Consider the following 19,897-nt stretch of genomic DNA (forward strand, 5'->3'; position numbering starts at 1 on the left):
TTCATTGGATTATGACTAAATTGGTTAGTTCTATCAAATGTTTGGTCATCTCTGCTTTTCCTCAAAAACAAATTACATCTTACATTTAACAAAACGTGGAACCAAAGCAGAGGTCATCTCACAAAATAGCTTTAGTTGCTATGGATAACCCTTACTACCTTGTAATTAAATTGCCTTACACATCTGGGGAGATTTAGTAGCCCAATGCTAAATCCCCATTATCTGGTGTCCTTTTAAAAATAGAACCCCTTTGCTGACAACAGCAACCAATACAGCGTACATACCCTCAAAGAGAAAATGTCTACACTACAGTATGCGACACACAGTTAACTCTTAACAGCTTATAGTGACTAGAGCATAAATGAGCAGATTTTGTGGATGCTAAATATAAAAATCATTGGTGCCTTGAAACATTCCCCTGAAGCTGTTTACACAGTGGGTGAGTAGTTTCAAGACCAGCATTTTGTTATATGAAAATGAAACAAAACAAAACCGTTCCTCTTTTTCTGTCTGCCTTAAAGAAAAGGAAAACTACTGAAAAGTTACCTGACTGCGACTCAAGATTCTCATTAGCACCAAGCAGTGGAAGGTTTTCTTCTGTGACTGAGTTGTGATAGCCCACAAGATTTTTAAAGTTTTGCATAAAGTCTTCAGTAGATGCAACCACTACTCCATTATCTGTGTAACTGGAAATCATCTTGATATTCTTTTCTAAATTAAAAACAAGTTTTGAGTATAAAAACACTTGAAAATATATATGGACAAATGATGGTGCCTGCCCCTGGGCCCCATAAAAGTGCTCAGCATCTACCACGGGCCCACAGATTCTTTCATCCACACTCCTACATTCACAATAGAAACCTTAAGGGCACTCTTTACCTGTTAAAAAGACTATGTGCCGTTGCTGTACGTTCTGAGCCTGAAGTCTGATAAGGCAATCCAATTCTGGTGCATTTCGAGTTTGTGAATCACAATTGTGGTATGACAGAACATCAACCAGATGCTTCTTCTGATAGGCATTTAGAAGTGTCAACAGATTTACAGCTTTAGAATTCAATCTGTGAAATTAAATAGTTCAATATCTGGATCTGCATTTCTATAGTACGGAGTTTTTTGCTTCAAATAAAACTGTAATAATTTCTCAATTGAAGCAACTAATGACAACTGCACTACTCAGTTCACTGGTGAACGGGTTTCTCTTAGGAGAGAGGGGAGCAGGAACTGTGCAACCCACATGTAAGTCGAGGGGCTTTTATGGGTGCAAAAGCCTGGAGCCAGCTACCAGCTTAGGCTAAAATCTCACTTTACTTAAAAACAAAAAAACAACAGTTTCCTTTAGCTTACTAATTTAGAACTTGAATGAAGGACATAGAAGGACAAAAAATACATAAATCTTTCCTTCAAAAAAATACATGGCTCTATTTTTTACACCTCCAAGCACAAGGCAACAAGTGGTAGAAATTAGATTACTGTCAGGAAGATAAGGGTACTCTGTACCTGTTACACCTTTGGGCCTCATTATTGTTATCTGGTATACAAAAATAAGGCTTTATCGATGCCTATTTGACAGAATTTGTAGATAAAATTATTAAAATGAATTACTACAAAAAGTAAAATACTTTTCATTTCTTTAAGCCTGAAGGTATTAGAAGTGTACCATGGGATTAGAAGGTATTAGGGTATAAGAAAAAGTGTTTTGTAGTCTAAGTTTAGGAATGCTGGCTGACAAAATGTAGAACTTTTTTTTTGAGAGACAAAGAGAAGAAGTGTGAGCAGGGAAGGGGCAGAGAGAATCCCAAGCAGGCTCCACACTCGTTTAGATCACAACATGAGCCAATATCAAGAGTTGGACACTTAACTGAATGAGCCACCCAAGTGCCCCCGTGGAACAGAAGTCAGTCTCTCAGATCCTTAAATGTGTAAATACACTATATGGACTCTAGTAGTAAGATACAGTATCCAAAATTCCTCTGATTATATCATTTGTGGAACCCTCAGGCTGACTACTGCTCTAAGAACCACCGGGCATGCTGGAAATCACCTACTTCCATAAATGAATGTACTAATCACAAATCCCCTTATCATGTCAGGATTAATCCTTGTCTCAGTATGTATGTGCCACTAGGTTAGCTGCCTAAATCAGTCCTCAACTGGGAAAGAGTCTGACCTAGTTGGCATATATAGTTTGGTAAAAACCAAAACAACGCAGACTATTCCATCTTGATTATTCTAAACGCCCAAGGCAAAGATGAAAATCATTTTACCTATATACATAACTAGAACTTCAACTTAAGCAAAATTCTACCTAAATACTACTACTTCCAAATAGTGTAGCTAGAATATCTACATTCCCTAATAACTGACTAAAGACATCAGTGAAAACTGAGCAGCACTGATAATCTATAAACACAGAAAAATGAAATTTTAAATCAGCAACCACTATATAGTTATTTTTCAAATCTTACCTGGCCAATTCCTTTAGTTTTTTCTGAAATTTACAGTGGATTTTCCATTGCCATTTTCCTTCTGGGGTACTAAGTTCCTCAAGGAATGCCAAAAACTTTTTAAGGTTTTCTGTTAGAGATAATGAAGTTAATTTTAATTCAATAAATAATAGTCAATCCACAACTGAATTATGGAAGAAATGTTTGTTGATATTATATAGAAACACCTACTTTCCTTTGTAGTGTTGCCCCCCCCCCTTTTTCCCTCTGAGGGAGACAGAGATCTAGATACACTCTTAGATTTACGAACATCTACATAAAAAAAAAAAGAACATGACAACAGTAACAAAGCAGAAGTGATCCAAATGCAGTAGGAGCAGAAAGCCTGGCTTTATACCAGGTTTAGAGGAAATTATTTGCAAAGACTAAGAGAAAAGAAATTTGAGGCAATAAAACCTCAAGAAAATGAAGTAAATGTATTAGATATCCGTGATTGGCAGAATGGACAACACATTTAAAAAGCATGAGTCATTGGGGTGCCTGGGTCACTCAGTCACTTAAATGTCCAACTCTTGATTTAGGCTCAGGTCATGATCTCACAGTTTGTGGGACTGAGCCCTGCATCAGGCTCTGCGCCGACACTGTGAAGCTTGCTTGGGATTCTCATTATTCTCTCTCTCCCTCTGCCCCTCCACTCCTTGTATGTGCTCTCTCTCTCTCTCTCTCAAAATAAATAAACTTTAAAAACAAAAATGCATGGGTCATTAATGAGAAAAACCTAGAAAAGACAGAAGTTCATGCTCAAAAGAATGCACAAATCTTACCAATTGTGTTAACTTCTGGATTTAGAATGGAATAATCAGACACGATAAGACCTCCAGATACAAATAATTCATTATATGTATGATTTTTAACATCATCCAGACTATCAACACCAGCAAAACTAACACAGGGGAGCTTCTTTAAAGTCACCAAGCCAGGTACCTATTAAATCCCAAAACAGAAACAGAAAATAAGGACATAGAATGAAATGGTTAAGACTCAAGTATGAAGTGACCTACAAGAAAAGTCTAACAAAATGCACTACAGCTCACCTATATTGGTGTGTTGCTTCTGGAAAACCAAGCACAAAAATAATATTCCCAACATATTCAAATACAAATAATCAACCTTTATGTGCTCTGTGCATACGATCAACGGAATGCTCTTAAGAAAAGGCGCCTACAACAGACTTGGAAACAGAATGATACAGGCCAGCATGTCTGGCCCTGTGCGTGTAGGCAGAATTCAGAGGGCAAGGGCCTATATCCTGGAGCAGTCTGGGAAGCCTTCAAAGGGCAGTAGGACTTGAGACAGGCTCAGAAGACAGGATGGGGTAACTCCAAATGCAGCGGAAAGGCGAAATGATGTGGCAAAAAGAGGGTACAAACAGGTTTTGCCCGGAATATACAAATGAAAATGACAATATAGAGAGAGTCAACAGACCCACTGACTTTTAAGGAGTCAGTATTCCTAGTCTTGATGAGTGACAGGGAGGGTCTGGGATGTGCCACAATTTAAAATCTTGCAGAGGTATAACCTTCATAACAAGCTGATTCAAAGAAGGATCATTTAGGATCAAGCCCTAAACCTCTCAACATTGAAGTTTTCTTTTTTAGACCCTCTGAGGATATTTTAAAAACAAACAGCTTCAGTCTCAAAGACAGTAAGATTTTAAAATAAGGGAGTTTTTATAGCCAAAATAATAGTGAATTTGACTTAGTAATCTACCTTGTGAATGAAACCTGCAATGTCTTCATTCTGAATAATAATCAATAGTTTATCTAATTTTGATCTTCTTTCCAAAAACTGTTCTGGATGACATTCTGTATTGCCTAATTTGATAAGATATTCCTGTTAAAGAAAAAAAAAACTAAATCAACATTAAAAAGGTTTTTTTGCAAATATCCATTTAACACCAGAAATGCAAGATAACCTGGCAAGTTTAACTACTGGTAGAACATTAGTAATTATGACCTTACACTCTAGGGACCTTACAAATCATCAAGTGCACTCTTCTTAAACAATCTATAGCTCAGAGTTTAAATGGCCACAGTTACAATGTTACAATGCTATGCAGTCAAAACTAAGTAAATGCCAATGGTGGGTAATAGAAAGAACCAGAAGAACAATGGATTAGTCAGGTTCTTAACCCAGTTCCATTATTTATTGTGGGCAACCCAGAGTCCAATCATCAAGCACTCCCTCACTCCCATTTTCCACTCCATTCAAGGCAAGCCCTTGGCTATTTGCAGCAAAGGTAGCCAGTATACTCCTTCAGTTATAAAGCTCTTTTCTGACTATTGTAGCTTATTTAATTCACAACAGTTCCAGAGTCACTCCTACAGAGCTTCAGTGTATACAATGGCATTCATACACTGTTTAGCCATGTCTGTCAAGTTTATACCTTCATGTGAAATAGACCCTCCCCCGTCTGATTACTACCTCCCTCCATGTTGGTGACATGGTACTACCTTTCAAAGGACACCTGGTGGTAGTACAGGCAGTTTCCTCTGCTCTTTGCTTGCGGGTGGAATCCTGAAGTCTGAAGTAAACTGCAGGGTCCTAGAGGTCACATTCCTCATTTCACAGATATAGGAGCAGATTGATTTCCTCAAGATTGGTAAGGCTGGTTAGATAGCCATTAAATCTAAACCCAGCTTGCCTCACAACCAGTCTACTGCTCTGTCAAGAATGGTCTACAAGTGTCACCCCCGAAGAGGATGTTTCTGTGTAGCACTAAAGCAAGCAGCGTCTTCTGTATTATTAATTATCAGATTAAAGCTTCTGGGCAGATCTCAGAACAGCTTACAGTCAGGTAATGAAAAAGTAAAATACTGTCTAAAAATACTGACAGGCCAGCTTATAATTTTTGATCTCTTTACAGTAAGAAGCTTTAAATGCAAGTTCATTTTAGATGAGACCATTGAACTCCTATAATAATAAATCAGTTTGATTCTGGAAGTATTTATGAAACTTAAAAATTTTATTCATAGTCTTTTACTCTATTGTAACATTTTTTGTTGGATATTTTCCAATGTGTATTGACTCAAAGAAAGTTCTAACCTCTTACCAGTTTATAAAACACACCACATCCTTTTCTTCTTCTATATAACAAAAATATGGCTTATTCTATTATAGAACGAATTGAATGCACTATTCATAAGTCAATGAATTTCCTGCATGTGTTACAATTAATTTTAAAAATATGGTGAAGAAGGTGGAATAAGGCTGAGCACACTGGAAAACAACGTCCACTCTATCCTCTCATCTAGACCCCACAACACACAGCTATTACCCCCACAAGTACTATGCTTGAACATGCTGCTGGGAGTGGAAAATGTTAAGAAGCTCTACATTCAATGATACAGGGCAAAAATACAACCAAGGAACTCCTAGTAAGTCTGATTTCTCTTTCCAGATACCACTCGGAGCGCTCTTTCTCCTTCATTTACATGCCCTTCATGTTCTCACAGCTACACGACATGAAACACGCTGACATCAAAGATATCCCCAAGATGACAAAGGCTCAGGACATGTGTCAGCAGCACAGAGTTTCTGGGCCACTGTAGGCTACAAGCCCTTATTTATAGTCCCTTCTGCTTCCTCTAACAAAACAAACAGAAATTCATCATGGAAAGGAAATTCCATAAATGGGAAGAGGCATTTATTTTAAAACCTATGGTATTCCCTTAAAAAACGGAAATCCTGTACTTTAGTGAATGCTGTCAATATTAAAACATTGATATAATTGTTCTTGTGTTACAATTTACCTATCTGATGTTATAAATTTTACATACCTATGTATCTGCGCACACAAATACATGCTCTATTTTTAAAAATGAAATACTTGAAATACAAGTCTTGCTCTGTAGCTTCAGTAGAAAGAATCTTTCATGATTAGGGAATCTTTCAGGATCATGTTTTTCATCAAAAAGGCTGTAGGGATTCCTGACATGACCAGGGTATCAAGAAAAAAAAAAAAAATGCCAAAAGACTACATATATCATTAGGTCATCCCTGGACAGTTTTTTCTATCTGATTGATAAAAAAAAAAAACCCATAAGAGGTAAACACTGACAGCTTCCCCTATCTCTCTGTAGCTTTCCCTCCCCTTCATTAAAAACCCAAGTGGGAAGCATTTAAAATCTCTGAATCAACATTTTAAAGGTATCTGCAGTGTGCATACAAATGGTCTTCAACACCACCCAAAAAAACAAGATGTTAATTTTAAGATACTTAGAGCACTAAATTTAATTGAACTTTCTAATTTTTTATTTCACTTTGTATTAAATTATGAAAGTACATGGTCAACATTTAAAAACAAAAAAAAAAATCAATTTTATAGACATTAGACCCAACAAGACAAGTTTATAAAACATTACTATTACCTTCTCATTTAGTTACCTTTATTTCTTTACAGAGCACACTCTCTTCTTCTTCATGAATATAAAATTTCACAGTATTTTTCTGGACATCTTTCATGATTTTAACCAAACTGTTAAATACTTCAGGTTCTAACTGGCTTATAAAATTTGAAAGAGCTGGTTGGGCAGAAATGTTTACATCACTGGGCGATTTTGTTGTTTCTTTCTCTATTGGTTCCTGGACAATATCACCAGGTACAGTATGGTCAGAAGTCACCATTAGCTCGGTGGTATGGTGTGGCTGGTTCACTTCTACTTCGGTAAAACCCAAAGATGAAGAGGAATGCTGCTCACTGGAGTTGGTGTCTTTCAAAGGATCACTACAAAGTGGCTCAAGGAGCTGTTGATTGTTGAAGTCACTTGAGGAACTTGGGATGACAGGCTTTCCCAGAGGATTCAACGCTTTCTTAGCACCAGAATCATTAGGACTGACTGGTGGCAGATTCCCACCCTTGGCTGATGCTTTGATAACAATAGTATTTAGTTTCTCATGCAAGCCATCTACAAACTCCTGTACACCAGCTTTGGAAGTCTTAGAACATATGAACTCAGAAAGCCGTTTCATCTTCTCTTGTGTTGAAAAAATAGGTGTGGAAAATCTACTGACATATGAAACATTCTTTTGCTTCAAAATCTCTTCTATCTTCCTAGAAAAGAGATTGTACTCTCCTAACACTGTCCTCTCTGTGGTTTCGCTCACTGTGGGTGGCTCTGCTGCTGGCACACACTGCTCTTCCACTGTCACCAGCTGACCTGTCAACACGTCATCCTCAGTGGTGCCCTTTAGTGTGTCTGTAAATGGAGAGGATGGAAACTGGTAATCAGAACTTCTCTGTCTACTTATTACCCGGGGGTCATTAGGAAAGGCCTCCTGCGGTGGCAGACACACCAGCTGTTCTTCTGGTGATTTCATACCTATACAGGAAGAGTTCATTATTATAAGAGCAATCCAAAAAATAACAGCCAAAAACACAAACTCATAATAGGGATGTCAGATCAAAGTATATATTTAGAATTAATTACTAGAAGGCAGAATAAAAATCTCAAATAATGATGTGAACCCTATTTTCTATGTGCCTTATTTATGGCTGGTCTTTGGATTTCAGCAGCTAGACTAACAAGTTTGGATGTTATTTTCTTTGATTCCTTTTGAAGTGTTTGAACAAATGCCAATTTGGTATTGGCCTCAATACAAATTAAGTCATTTGCTTATTTCGGCTTCCCAGATAAGGAAAAAAAGGCTCAATAATATGGAAGAGAACATATTTCATATCTGCATTAACAGTAACATCCTTGGGATGAAGAGGTCATTCAGTTAGCAACCTGATGTTAGTGAAACCATAACTCTGACTTTTGACAACCAGTACAATCCACAGATTGTATTTCCTCCCCAGAAATTCTAAATTCAAAATACAATGTGTTTTTAAAACTACACTTCAAAACAGACATTCTAAGTCCTTTTTTAAAAGACAGGGGAAAAAGTGTTTAACAGCAATTTATAGTAGTATTTTTAGGAAAAGAAAAATTCATGATCTTTGCCTAGATGATATTATAGAATTTTTAAAAATTTTTCTTAGATCTTATTAGCAAATATTCCCTAACAAATTGCTGCTGTAGTCTATGAAATGGTACCTCCATATGAAGAAGTGCAGGTATAAGTATAGTCTTCAGAACCACAGTACTTTAAAGATATAGTAAATTCCCTGTTCAAGTTTGCACTTAGGTTGGCCGCATGCCATCATACACGTTTGGTTTTGGGTTTCCTCACACTCACACTTTTCTAACGGCCTTAACAGCCTCAGCAGCATTCAGCTTGTGACATTTCTCTACCAACCATGAGCCACTCCACGCATTAACTACTGCACAGACACCTGTCAGCAAGACCACAACAGGTTTATAGGCAGAAGAGCAGGAGAGCAGAATATCCAATGTACCAAGGTAAGAACTGAAGCTGGATGAATAAACCAGAAAATTCAAGTTCCATGAAATAACTCATAATTACTGAATAAACTATTCAGTAATACAGAACATCTTTCTTAAAGCTGCAACATGGGGTTTAGTACACACATAAAATACATTTTAAATTGTTTCTTATATAACAAATGGGTTGCAGAAGGCCACCTATAATTTTTAAACTTATGATTATGTATTATTTCATCAAGTGAAATACCTGCTTCCCAAAATGTACAGCTGTAGTTCAGACCAATAAGCTTATACTTGAAGAGCTATAGATAAAGCAAATTTTTTTAAAGCAGAATAGAGATTTAGGGGCACCTGGGTGGCTCAGTTGGTTAAGCGTCTGACTTTGGCTCAGGTCATGATCTTGTAGTTCTTGCGTTCAAGCTCCACATGGGGCTCTGTGTGACAGCTCAGAGCCTGGAGCCTGCTTCAGATTCTGTGTCTCCCTCTCTCTTTCCCCAACTTGTATTCTCTCTCAAAAATAAACTTAAAAAACAAAACAAAACCAAAAAAACGACTCTAGGGGCACCTGAGTGGCTCAGTTAAGTGTCCAGCCTTGGCTCAGGACATGATCTCGTGCTGTGTGAGTTTGAGCCTCACACTGGGCTTTCTGCTGTCAGCATGGAGCCTGCTTCAGATACTCTGTCTCCTTCTCTCAGCCCCTCCTCTGCACATGAGTGATCCAGCCCCCTTCAAAAATAAATAAATATTAAGAAAAAAACCCCTCTAAACTGATCACCTAATTCTATTTTGCACGAATCCCCCCTATATGATTCTAATTACTAAAACTGACTTTATATCTCAATAAATGTCTTCATATATAAATGATTTAAAGGAAAAAACATGTCTATCAATAATAATGCATCTTTTCTACTGACATTCAAGCATTGCAGGACTTTTAAGTAGAAGGGGAGTAGTGAGTTCTCTAAAGGCAGCATCATTCAGATATTTACACTTTTAAACACAAAATATAAAGACGGGGATGCCAAATAAGAGGACTGCAGATGCTGAGGGAGCATGGTGAAGCATAAACAAGATACCCCGCTCCCTCTAGAAAGAATTACTGGGAGATACAAAATAGATGAATTCCAGATATAATGTTGAGTGAAAGAGCCAAAAACAAAAGAAAACATGTGTAGGTTCCATTTACCTTAAGTTTAAGAACAGGTAAACTAATCGATTGTGAAAGAAATCCGATTAGTGGTTTATTGTTGGGTCAGGGAGAGTACTGACTAGAAACATAAAAAAAGAAAACCTACATGTCCTACATCTCAATTTGGATAGTGGTAACGTAAGTGTATACACATGTAAAAATCCATTGAGTTGTGCACTATAATTTATGCACTTTATGTCATAGATCTGTTATTCCTGTTTTGCTTTTTTGGGGTCATCTTTCCCTAGGAGGAGACAAAGATTTTCTTGAAAACTATTCAGTCTTTTCCTAAATCCCCAAAGAAAGGAAAACCATAAAGATCTACTGAAATTTAAAGACACTTAGCTTTTCTTCAAAATTAAGGAAAAAAAACCTCACCCCTTAAGATTTCTGAAAGAATAAGATACAACGAAATAGAAACAAAAAAGGCCAACCACCAAACTCTAAGAAAACAGTGCCTAGGACCATCTGCAGAGACGTTCAATTGACTGATCTCAGACAAAAGAAACAGTCTTCTAGGAACCAATGGCAAGTAGCTAATCAGCAACATCCATAACTGTTTCTGGAATCCCAAGGTTTCTTTATCTCTTAATTACATTACTTTATTTAAATAATGAGAAGAATTGGGTCAAAAAATTCAAGATTAGGAATAATGTACCTAAAAGATAAATGGCCTCCATCCTAGTAGTTTTCAAGCTTAAAGAAACTTGAAGACTGCTTCTCATAGGATATTCTGCAGAAAGAGGTTATAAAAAATATTCCAGTCTTCTCATCATAACAGACACTTCACTATAGGTGAAGAAAACTTAACCTCTAAGAATTATTCAGTGACTTCTTTGAACACATTCTTTGTATAAGGATATTTGATACAAATCAAATAATGACTGATTATTATGTAAATATGATATTATCTGATACTTTCTGTCATTAACAGAACTCAAAATGATGCCCTATTGACGGAGAACCAGAAATGCAAGAAGCAATTAGAAGAAGGACACGATGAGAAGAGAAGCAAAGGGAGCCTTCTCACCTGGTGTTTGTTTCTCACCATGTTTCCCCAGCTGGTCTTCTGGGCTTCTTGCATTTCCTCCTGAGGGAAAGCATCCATTAGATTTGTAGACTCTTTTCAGATATAGGTGATACCTATTAAGCACCTTTCAGACAACCCCAAATGCTAACAAATCCAAGTATTCCATCTTTTGCCTAAAATAATCCAGAAGGGTCACTCAGAAATAAAGTTGCTTCCCTTTGCATTCAGGTGATGATACTTCAAATATAAAGGTGCCTAAATGAGGAATGGTTAGGATAATCATCTTGTACTGCCTACTTTCTTATCGTTCTCCCACTCAAGCTGACATCTCCAGCTCCTAAGTACCAGCTGCTTCTCAACCACCACTCCTAAGCCTCTTGTCCACTCTGGTAAGGTACTAAGCAGAGAATGATGCTGAAGCCCATGGACACTCATCAAGTTTTAGAAATTCTTCTCAGAGTCCTTGGAGGTCTCAGTAGCTTCTAGTTTCTAGGTCACAAGCCAGTCTACTTACTTTTTAACAAAAGTTGTTTGTTTAAAGTTTATGTAAAGGCCTAGGAATGGAAAAGATGTGCCCTGGGAATATTTCCAAAAATACTTAGCTAACAAAGATGAGTAAGAACTTGGAATATTAAAAGTATGTATATACATGTATAGATATGTATGTGTTTGCACAGAGAAATTAGGATACTGCAAAATGATCTTTTAACATTTGCCAACCCAGTCTTGACCCACGGTTCAATAAGCTTGCTAGAAATTTTTGCATTTGATCATTTTAGGCCATTCTCTACAATAACCTAATTGCTCTAAGATAGTAATTAAGAAATCAAATTAATTTCAAATAGATGAACCTCAACATGACCACTTCTTAGATGATAGCTTATTACGGTGAGGTCTGCTCTAATACTCTGAGAAGACAGTATTTAATCTGCTACCCCAAAGACCTTCATTTCATCTGTTACTAGCTCACCTTATTAGAAATTCCATTTCTGTCAACAATTTCCATTTGGAAGTCTACATACTAAACTCCATAGGAAGAGTAAGTATGTTTTAAATCCCTCTTATTTTATAGGCTGTTTTGCACATACTTGCTGATACTGACCAAAACCAGCAACACTCAATAACATTATGTTGTTCAAAATAAGATAACAAAGATGTTAGAGCCAAGTAAGATGAACTACCTACTGACCCAAGAATGGAATCTAGAAAAGATAAAACCTTTCAGAAAACTGGTCCCTAAGTAAAACCAAGCAAACTTAACTCTCAGTATATTTGTTCTTACCTGTAATTGGAATCAGTTTCCAATGTATTTCAGTCTCTTCAACATCATTTGACTTAGATTGTCTGCGGAATCCATGTTCAATGGGAACAGTGGGACACAAACTGCAATCTTCAAAATTATTCATGCTAATTAAATTTGGATCCTAAAAATTAGAGTACATATTCAATAGCTTTCTTTTCAATTAATTTTTATGTCAAGAATAAACAATTATTTTTTTTCTCTCCTTTTTTTAAAAATAGGCTCTACGCCCAACATGGGGCTTGAACTCATAACTCTGAGATCAAGAGTTACATGCTCCACCAATGGAGCCAGGCAGTCTGCCCCTAAACAACTATTTTTTCCACAAGTTTCAATTTAAACATTACAAATGAGTAAGATCAACATGGCAAAGTTATAACACTCTAGTCTTAAATTTAAACATAATTTTTCCCTTCAAGACACAATTTGATGTTGATTCAGAGCCAAGGTTGGTTTTTGGTAAAGCACCAAATACTTTAGGTTTTGTAGGCCAGATACTCAGCTCTGCCACTGTAGTGCAAAAGCAGCCAGAGGCAATATGTTAGCACATGAACTGTGTTCCATGAAAATTTTAGTTAAAAAATAGGCAATGGGCTGGGTTTGGCCAATACTGCCATTGACCTGACATGTCAGGAAATGTTAATAATTTAAGTTAGTTACATAAATTACATACTTCCCCACATGAGTCTCCTGCCATCCTCCTCCTCCTAAAATAATATCCTAAAACTACATGAAGAAAGCCTGGGGACATGCATACAACTTTTATTCAAAGGCAGGGAAGAAATATAGGAGGAAAGAGGAAATTAGATATAAGCCAGTAGGAATATAGTGCTGATTATTGTTATTCCTCAGAGATGCAGCCATTTCTTGAAGGATATAAGGTTACTTCTTAGCTAGAGGTCAGTACTCTCTAAGCTCATTATCATAAACTGGATGTCCTGTCAAACAATGCTGAGTCACACTTCAGAGGTAATCCTAAAGGACATTTACTTTCCATTCCTATTTGCATGAAAAATATGAAATACCTAATCTTGTTTCTAACACTGATATGCTGGCTGTAGTCACCTCATCTGCCTTACTTTTGGATTTTGGTACCACCAACAGAAAACCAATCTTTTGAGGATTCAACTTTATAGATAAGCCTATATACATAATTCTATAAGCTGGAAGGAAAACAACTGTATCTACATTTACCCCTCTAACAGCAGTAACTTAAAAATACTATCCTGGATACTTTCATTGTAATGTGTAATTTCTTTTTGAAATGGAGTGGGGCAGAAACTGTTGAAACACACCTACATCCTCTTTCAGACACACATTCACAAAAGCAACAAAGATACTCAAAAGACATGCTTACTTCTTTCAAATGTAGTTTATGGTCAGTGCCTACTTCACTGGTAGAAACAGCAACAGGATACTTTAACAATGATGTATCAATGTCTAGCAATGGGCTCTGAGTACCCTTAAAATGCACATTTTCAATTTTTATACCAGTCGGCTGCTCATATTCCTTCTTATCTGTGGGAGAGTTCAACTCATACTCATGTTTTTGTCTCAACTCTTCATAGGCATCATCAGTGTTCAATCCTAAGGCTTTGTTGACTGTGTCTGTCAAGGATGCATCAGAATGACGTGCATTTGCTAGTGTTTCTGAAAGCCAATTAAATAGCCGATGGATGTCAGCAACACCAGAGTTAGAGGTATCTTGCTGCTGAGGCCTCAAATCAGCATCATGCCCAAGAGAGCCCATAGACTGCAGAGACTCTGAAGGGAAAGAGAAAGGAAAACCATCTTTCAAAGTTAAGTTTGGAATGCTAGCATAAAAATTTAGAATGTGTACCTAAAAATTAATTATTATGACATTTGTGGGCAGGGATTCAATCAAACCACTGGCATAGACTGTACAAGAATAGCCATCCGTTTCTTTACAGATATGACTGGTTCTAAAATTTTGCACAGAACTAAAATTTCCCAGAAATAAAAGCTTATTTTCATAATTTGAAAATTGTATTAATGAAGAAATGAGCTCAGACACCATGTTGGTAGTGAGTAATATATATTAATACCTGTACTGTATTTCCCTTAAACTCTATTACTAAAACCCCAGTGTATCAGATGACTTGAAAACTATAGAAATTACCTATTTTTATTTTGCAAAATGTTGGGAAGATATGCAGATTACATTTAAATCTACTAAAAAACAAACCATGACTTAATTTGATTTCTATCTCCACTCTATCTACTAGATTTTGTCTTTAAGATAACAACTGATATTCTTACAATCAAAAACCTTATTTTGAATGACTAGATTAATTTCATAACAAAGCTAAGATATTAGAGATACAAAATTATCCTGAAGAAATCTATACCACACCTGCACTAAGAAGAAAAAGCAGTATGAGAGAAAACATGTTAAGACATGGTTCCAAGCAGATATAAATCTGGGTAATCTGCACAACCATTATATGTAAAACCTGCAAAAGGAAGACATTCAGGAATCACGTGCTTTTAATGCTCAAGGAGGGTAAAACCTGGGTAGATGTCATGATTTTCAATTTAGGCAGAGTATAATGTACCATAACCCCCAAAAAAAAAGTTAGAAGCAACGTAGAATATACTGTATGATTCTAACTATATGAAATTATAAAATTAAATCAGCAGGAAAAATTATTATACAGAGTCAGAAAGCATATCGTGGTGAGGAGGAGTGAGATTACAAAGGAATACAAGGTAACATTTGGGAGTGATAGAAATGTTCTATATATTGGAGTGGTGGTAATATAGCTACAAAAATTTATCTTTAAACTGTACACTTAAGATGGGTACATTATGTATAAATCATACCCAAAAAAAGTTAATGTGAAAGGGGGTAGGGAGGATAGGAGGTTACCTCTTATGAATGGATTCACCATCAAATCAAGATGAGGAGGGTATTTTAAAAGTTAGAATCCAACCTTTAAATCTCTACTTTCAGAAATCAAAGATTAAAAAATCAAAATGGCTAAAAAGAAACACAAATGAGGAACACCTAGAAATACAAGTCTGGCTGTCACTAGTTCCAGTTTAACCTATTTCTCCCTTCTCCTCTGTCCTGCTTCTCCTTTAAGTTATAATCAGCATGACTTTCCCACCATTTTAATTACTGATAAAGCCTGATTGTCACCCACAACTATTTTTAACAAAATTAGTCAATTATCAACTAAAACAGTACTGAAATTTAAGCATCTTGACCATTATGTGCTCAGTGCTAGGAAATACAGTCAAGTTTAGGAACAATGTTTTATAGTCAGTCACAACTAAGTTATGGATTAAACATGGATTAGTTAACTATGTAACTTTAGGTAAAATTCTTTAACTTTTCTGAAATGGTTTTCTCATTTGAAAAATAAGAATAATAATGTCTACCACTTAAGAACTAAGTGAGTCCCTAAATATAAAGCACCTGACACCTAGTAAACACTTGATTCTTAAGAAACAGGTCAACAGTGTAAGACACTGCAGATCAGCAAGTCAACAGATTCAGCATATAAGCTAAAAGAGATAAAAACCATCAAGGAAAAGTGCCAGAAAGCTAAGGAGGGATCTGAACTGCAAAGATATGAGCCTTGAGAGAAATCAAAGGTGCTTCATTCAGGAAGAAAGACGTTAACTGCTGACCATAACATATTCTGAGAAGAGAGATAAGCCCTAATGAAAGAACATGTGAAAAAAGAGTGGGAATCATGGTTACTCAGGCTGGACATGCCAGCCTATAAAAAAGCTTTGAAAAGGTGAATACAGAAGCTAAGATTGGAAGAACATGATACTGAAGTGATAGATGCTAAGAAAGCCACACAAAGCTAAGAATAAGATGAAAATGTTGGAAAGAAAAAGAACACAGGTCAAGTGAAGAAAGAACACTTGAAAGATTGAAAACAACAGCACCATCTAATAGAACTTTCTGCAATAATGGAAATGTCTTCTATCTGTGCTATTTCAATACAGTGGTATGGCTGATAAAATATAGCAAGTATAATGCATGAAACGAGTCCTTACTTCATTTTAATTTAAACTTAAATAACACGTGACTAATGGGTACCATATGTGCAGGAAGAGAGGAATTTAAGGAAAGCAGGTAAGTGAAAAGTAACCAAGGATACAAACACAGATTGCCAGGAAAATAGTACAATAAGACACTGATTTAAACTAGTTAGTTCTGAGACCCACTGAATTGAACACATTCAAGTAAAACAGCTTAGTAAGCAAGAGGAATGGAATACTGAGATATGCGATAATCAATAAGAACAGCAGCAGCACAAAATTCAAAGGTCTCTGAACTCAAGAGCACATTTCATACTTATTTTAGAATTTTAAAATTCTAGATTAAAAAATGTTTTATATTACTTGCAATACTGAGTTTAGGGTCTCCCATTTCTGTCTTTTACTGTCAACTAAAACAAAATACAGAAAAATATAATAAAGGAAAAGCCAAACATATAACTGGGCCCCTGGAGTGGAAAACAATGAGTATGCATCTAAGAAATTTAATTATAAAGCTCAGAAGATTCCTTTCATTAAGCAACATGCTAAAAGAACCCAATATTCAATGTACTTTTCCAATTATACAATTAAATATAAAAGGACAAGAACTCCAATTAATAGGATAATAGCTGTGCATACTTCATTTTCCTCATATTAGCCTAAAGCTACACAATTCAGAAATCTGACATCCTAAGGCAAAAGTTGGCAACTATTTTTTTGTAAAGAACCAGATAATAAACATTTTGGGCTTTGTGGGGAAGCAGTCTCTGTCTCAACTCTGCCATTATAGTGTGAAAGCAGCCCTATAGACATAAATAAGCATCATTGTATTCCAATAAAACTTTCTTTACAAAAACAGGGGACAGACTGGATTGGCTCTCAGGCTGCAATTTGCAGACCCCTGTATTAGGTGAAAGGACAGAACTACTTCATTTTTGGTTGTTATTTTTATACTATATAAAAGCAACCTGATATTTTTACCTTCATATAGATGGCAATTTTCAGATAAATTACTGGTTTTGGCGAGCTTTCTCATATTTTCAGGTAGATCCTCAAGCTTCCTCTTCAAGACAGTTTTGCTTCTCATATCTTCTGTGTCTGAGTCCCCACCCACATTTTTTTTCCTACACTGAATTAAATTAATCAATTCTTTGACTCTATCCTTATCATAATCCAAAGAATGAGAGGACTTCTGCTTTCTAGGTATAATAGTTTCACCCCTTGAATTATTTCGTTTTCCAAATTTAATTTTTGTACCATTCATTTCTTCTTCTTGGCCTTCATAATCTGAGAGTGGACTGAACTGTTGAAGTTTTCTATTTTCTTCAAAAAGCTCTTTTAATTTACAAATTGGTAACTGATACATTTCAGGCCGAAAAATATAGGCATGCAAACAATTATCAATATGAGATTTATTTTTTGGAGCTGAGTATAAGAATTTTTTATCATCTAATCGTGAATCATATGGAAACATGATAAACTCTCGTTTACCTGAACCAAAACCTCGCTTAAAAAATTCATTTACATACTTTTCAAGAACAGAATGAAAATTTATAGTATTCATATTTTTGAATTCCTTTCGACACTGAATCAAAGCAAACTGTAAAAACTGAGTTATTTTTAATACATCTGTCATGCTCTCATGTCTCTTCTGTGGTGTTGCATTAGTTGAAGCTTTTTGTGCTGTAAACAAACAAAAAAGCAAACCATGTTAGCAAGCAAGAAATTAATCAAATACAGATCTAGATGTTGTCAGAGAAATACAATATTCATACATTAATGGTGAACCAAACTAGTAGTATGTACCCTAATACATATATGTAATATAGAAATATATGAATAGCATGCTTCTATAAATAGGCCAATAAGAAATTAAAACAAAATTGCAGAACCTATCTGTAAAGGGAAAAACACCCACTCATTAAAGATCTTCATTTCCTACTGTCCCTAGGCAATTCAACTGATGGCAAGCAAAATGTAAGGAGAAATAAAGGAGGGCAAGATCTGAGACTCCTAGAAAGAGTCCTGCAACTGACAGCAATGTCACTCCTTCCTGGTACACTATAATAACAATTTTACACATAAATATTCCGCCCCCATAAGCAGATATGCAGGCACCAAGTGGCTACAATTAAAAATGTCATTCTTGGGGCGCCTGGGTGGCTCAGTCGGTTGAGCGTCTGACTTTGGCTCAGGTCATGATCTCACAGATCATGAGTTTGAGCCCGCATCAGGCTCTGTGCTGACAGCTCAGAGCCTGGAGCTTGCGTCAGATTCTGTATCTCCCTCTTTCTGCCCCTCCCCTGCTTGCACTCTGTCTCTCTCTCAAAACTAAATAAACATTAAATAAAAAAGAAGGAAATGTCATTCTAACAGTGAAAACCATTAGTGGGAATTTTACCTTAATGTAGCACTGCAGTATGTTCTTGGAAACAGTGAATAGCAAATTTTCTCTAACATCAGTGTGAAAAATACAGAAAACAAACTGAGGGTTGCTGGAGGGGAGGTCAATGGGGACATGGGTTAAATGGGTGATGGGCATTAAGGATGGCACTTTTTGGGATGAGCACTGGGTGTCATATGTAAGAGATGAATCACTGGGTTCTACTAATCCTGAAGCCAAGAAGACACTGTTATGTTAACTAACTTGAATTAAAAAAAAAAAAATCAGTGTGAAAAATTTTTATAATTTTCAATAGCCTAACTTAACCTAGCACATAATTCTTCTATTGTTGCTAAAATTTAGATGCAAAAATGAACTAGGCTAATAATAATATAAAACCCTAAAAACTAAGCTATAGTGTTTTAATAATTACAGTCTATATTTAGTGAAAATATAGTTAATAAAAAAACATGTTATACATAATATATTTTTATTTTGCTAATACCTCTTAATACTCCCAGAATTTCCTGAAATGTGAGAAACAAAATGTCTAGTGAGTTATCCGGAAAATTTCAATAAAATGTAGGTATCTGTAAGTAACTAGATTTAGATTAGTCAAAGAACTTACGAGTAACTATGCCTCTAGATTCTTGGAATAGAAATAAAGCATGTAGGATTCGAGACCTGGCAGTCTGATGTTCTAAAAAAAAAAAAACAAAAACAAAAAACCAGAAGCCAAATTGATTAACAATGTTTTAACTAAAAAATTTAAAAAGAATTATAAAAATTAAAGAGATCACCTACCATATGGAGAAACCATTTGACAAGGAGAGAGAAGAAATAAGTATCCTCGGTCTCCCAAAGGTTTAACAAGAACCTGTATTTTTGGGACAGGGAAGAAGTTGCATCTGTCTTATTATTACTCATAAGACAAAGACATAGCAGTTTCTAATAATTATAAAGAAAACAGTAAGTTACTGATCATCTTTAGGAAAAATAATATGACTAAATTAAAAACTCTACTGATAAACAGAATTCCAATCAAATAAAAATTTTTTAGTTTTCAGAACGATATCAAAAAAATACTACTGAAAAAATTCCCCTAATTAACTGTGAAACCAACTGGTTGATTTTTCCTTGAA

General features: G+C 35.8%; 1 protein-coding gene across 4 annotated transcripts in view; it reads right to left on the reverse strand.

Annotated features, from left to right (window-relative positions):
* Positions 1–19,897, reverse strand: part of TASOR (transcription activation suppressor) — a 53,180-nt gene that overhangs the window by 3,354 nt on the left and 29,929 nt on the right. For 2 of the 4 annotated variants that reach the window (XM_029918254.1, XM_029918256.1), the window contains exons 12-23: positions 19,560–19,632; positions 19,384–19,455; positions 17,354–18,055; positions 13,710–14,116; positions 12,335–12,476; positions 11,053–11,112; positions 6,891–7,702; positions 4,215–4,337; positions 3,269–3,428; positions 2,466–2,574; positions 880–1,058; positions 547–711 (exon numbers count right to left, since the gene is read on the reverse strand). In XM_029918254.1, coding sequence (XP_029774114.1) covers positions 547–711; positions 880–1,058; positions 2,466–2,574; positions 3,269–3,428; positions 4,215–4,337; positions 6,891–7,702; positions 11,053–11,112; positions 12,335–12,476; positions 13,710–14,116; positions 17,354–18,055; positions 19,384–19,455; positions 19,560–19,632 — 3,004 coding nt within the window. Of the gene's footprint in view, positions 1–546; positions 712–879; positions 1,059–2,465; positions 2,575–3,268; positions 3,429–4,214; positions 4,338–6,890; positions 7,826–11,052; positions 11,113–12,334; positions 12,477–13,709; positions 14,117–17,353; positions 18,056–19,383; positions 19,456–19,559; positions 19,633–19,897 lie in introns of all 4 variants that reach the window. The other 2 variants (XM_029918253.1, XM_029918255.1) reach the window with 1 other exon arrangement.

Source organism: Suricata suricatta, chromosome 12 (genome assembly GCF_006229205.1).
Source record: "Suricata suricatta isolate VVHF042 chromosome 12, meerkat_22Aug2017_6uvM2_HiC, whole genome shotgun sequence".
Taxonomy (NCBI): domain Eukaryota; kingdom Metazoa; phylum Chordata; class Mammalia; order Carnivora; family Herpestidae; genus Suricata; species Suricata suricatta.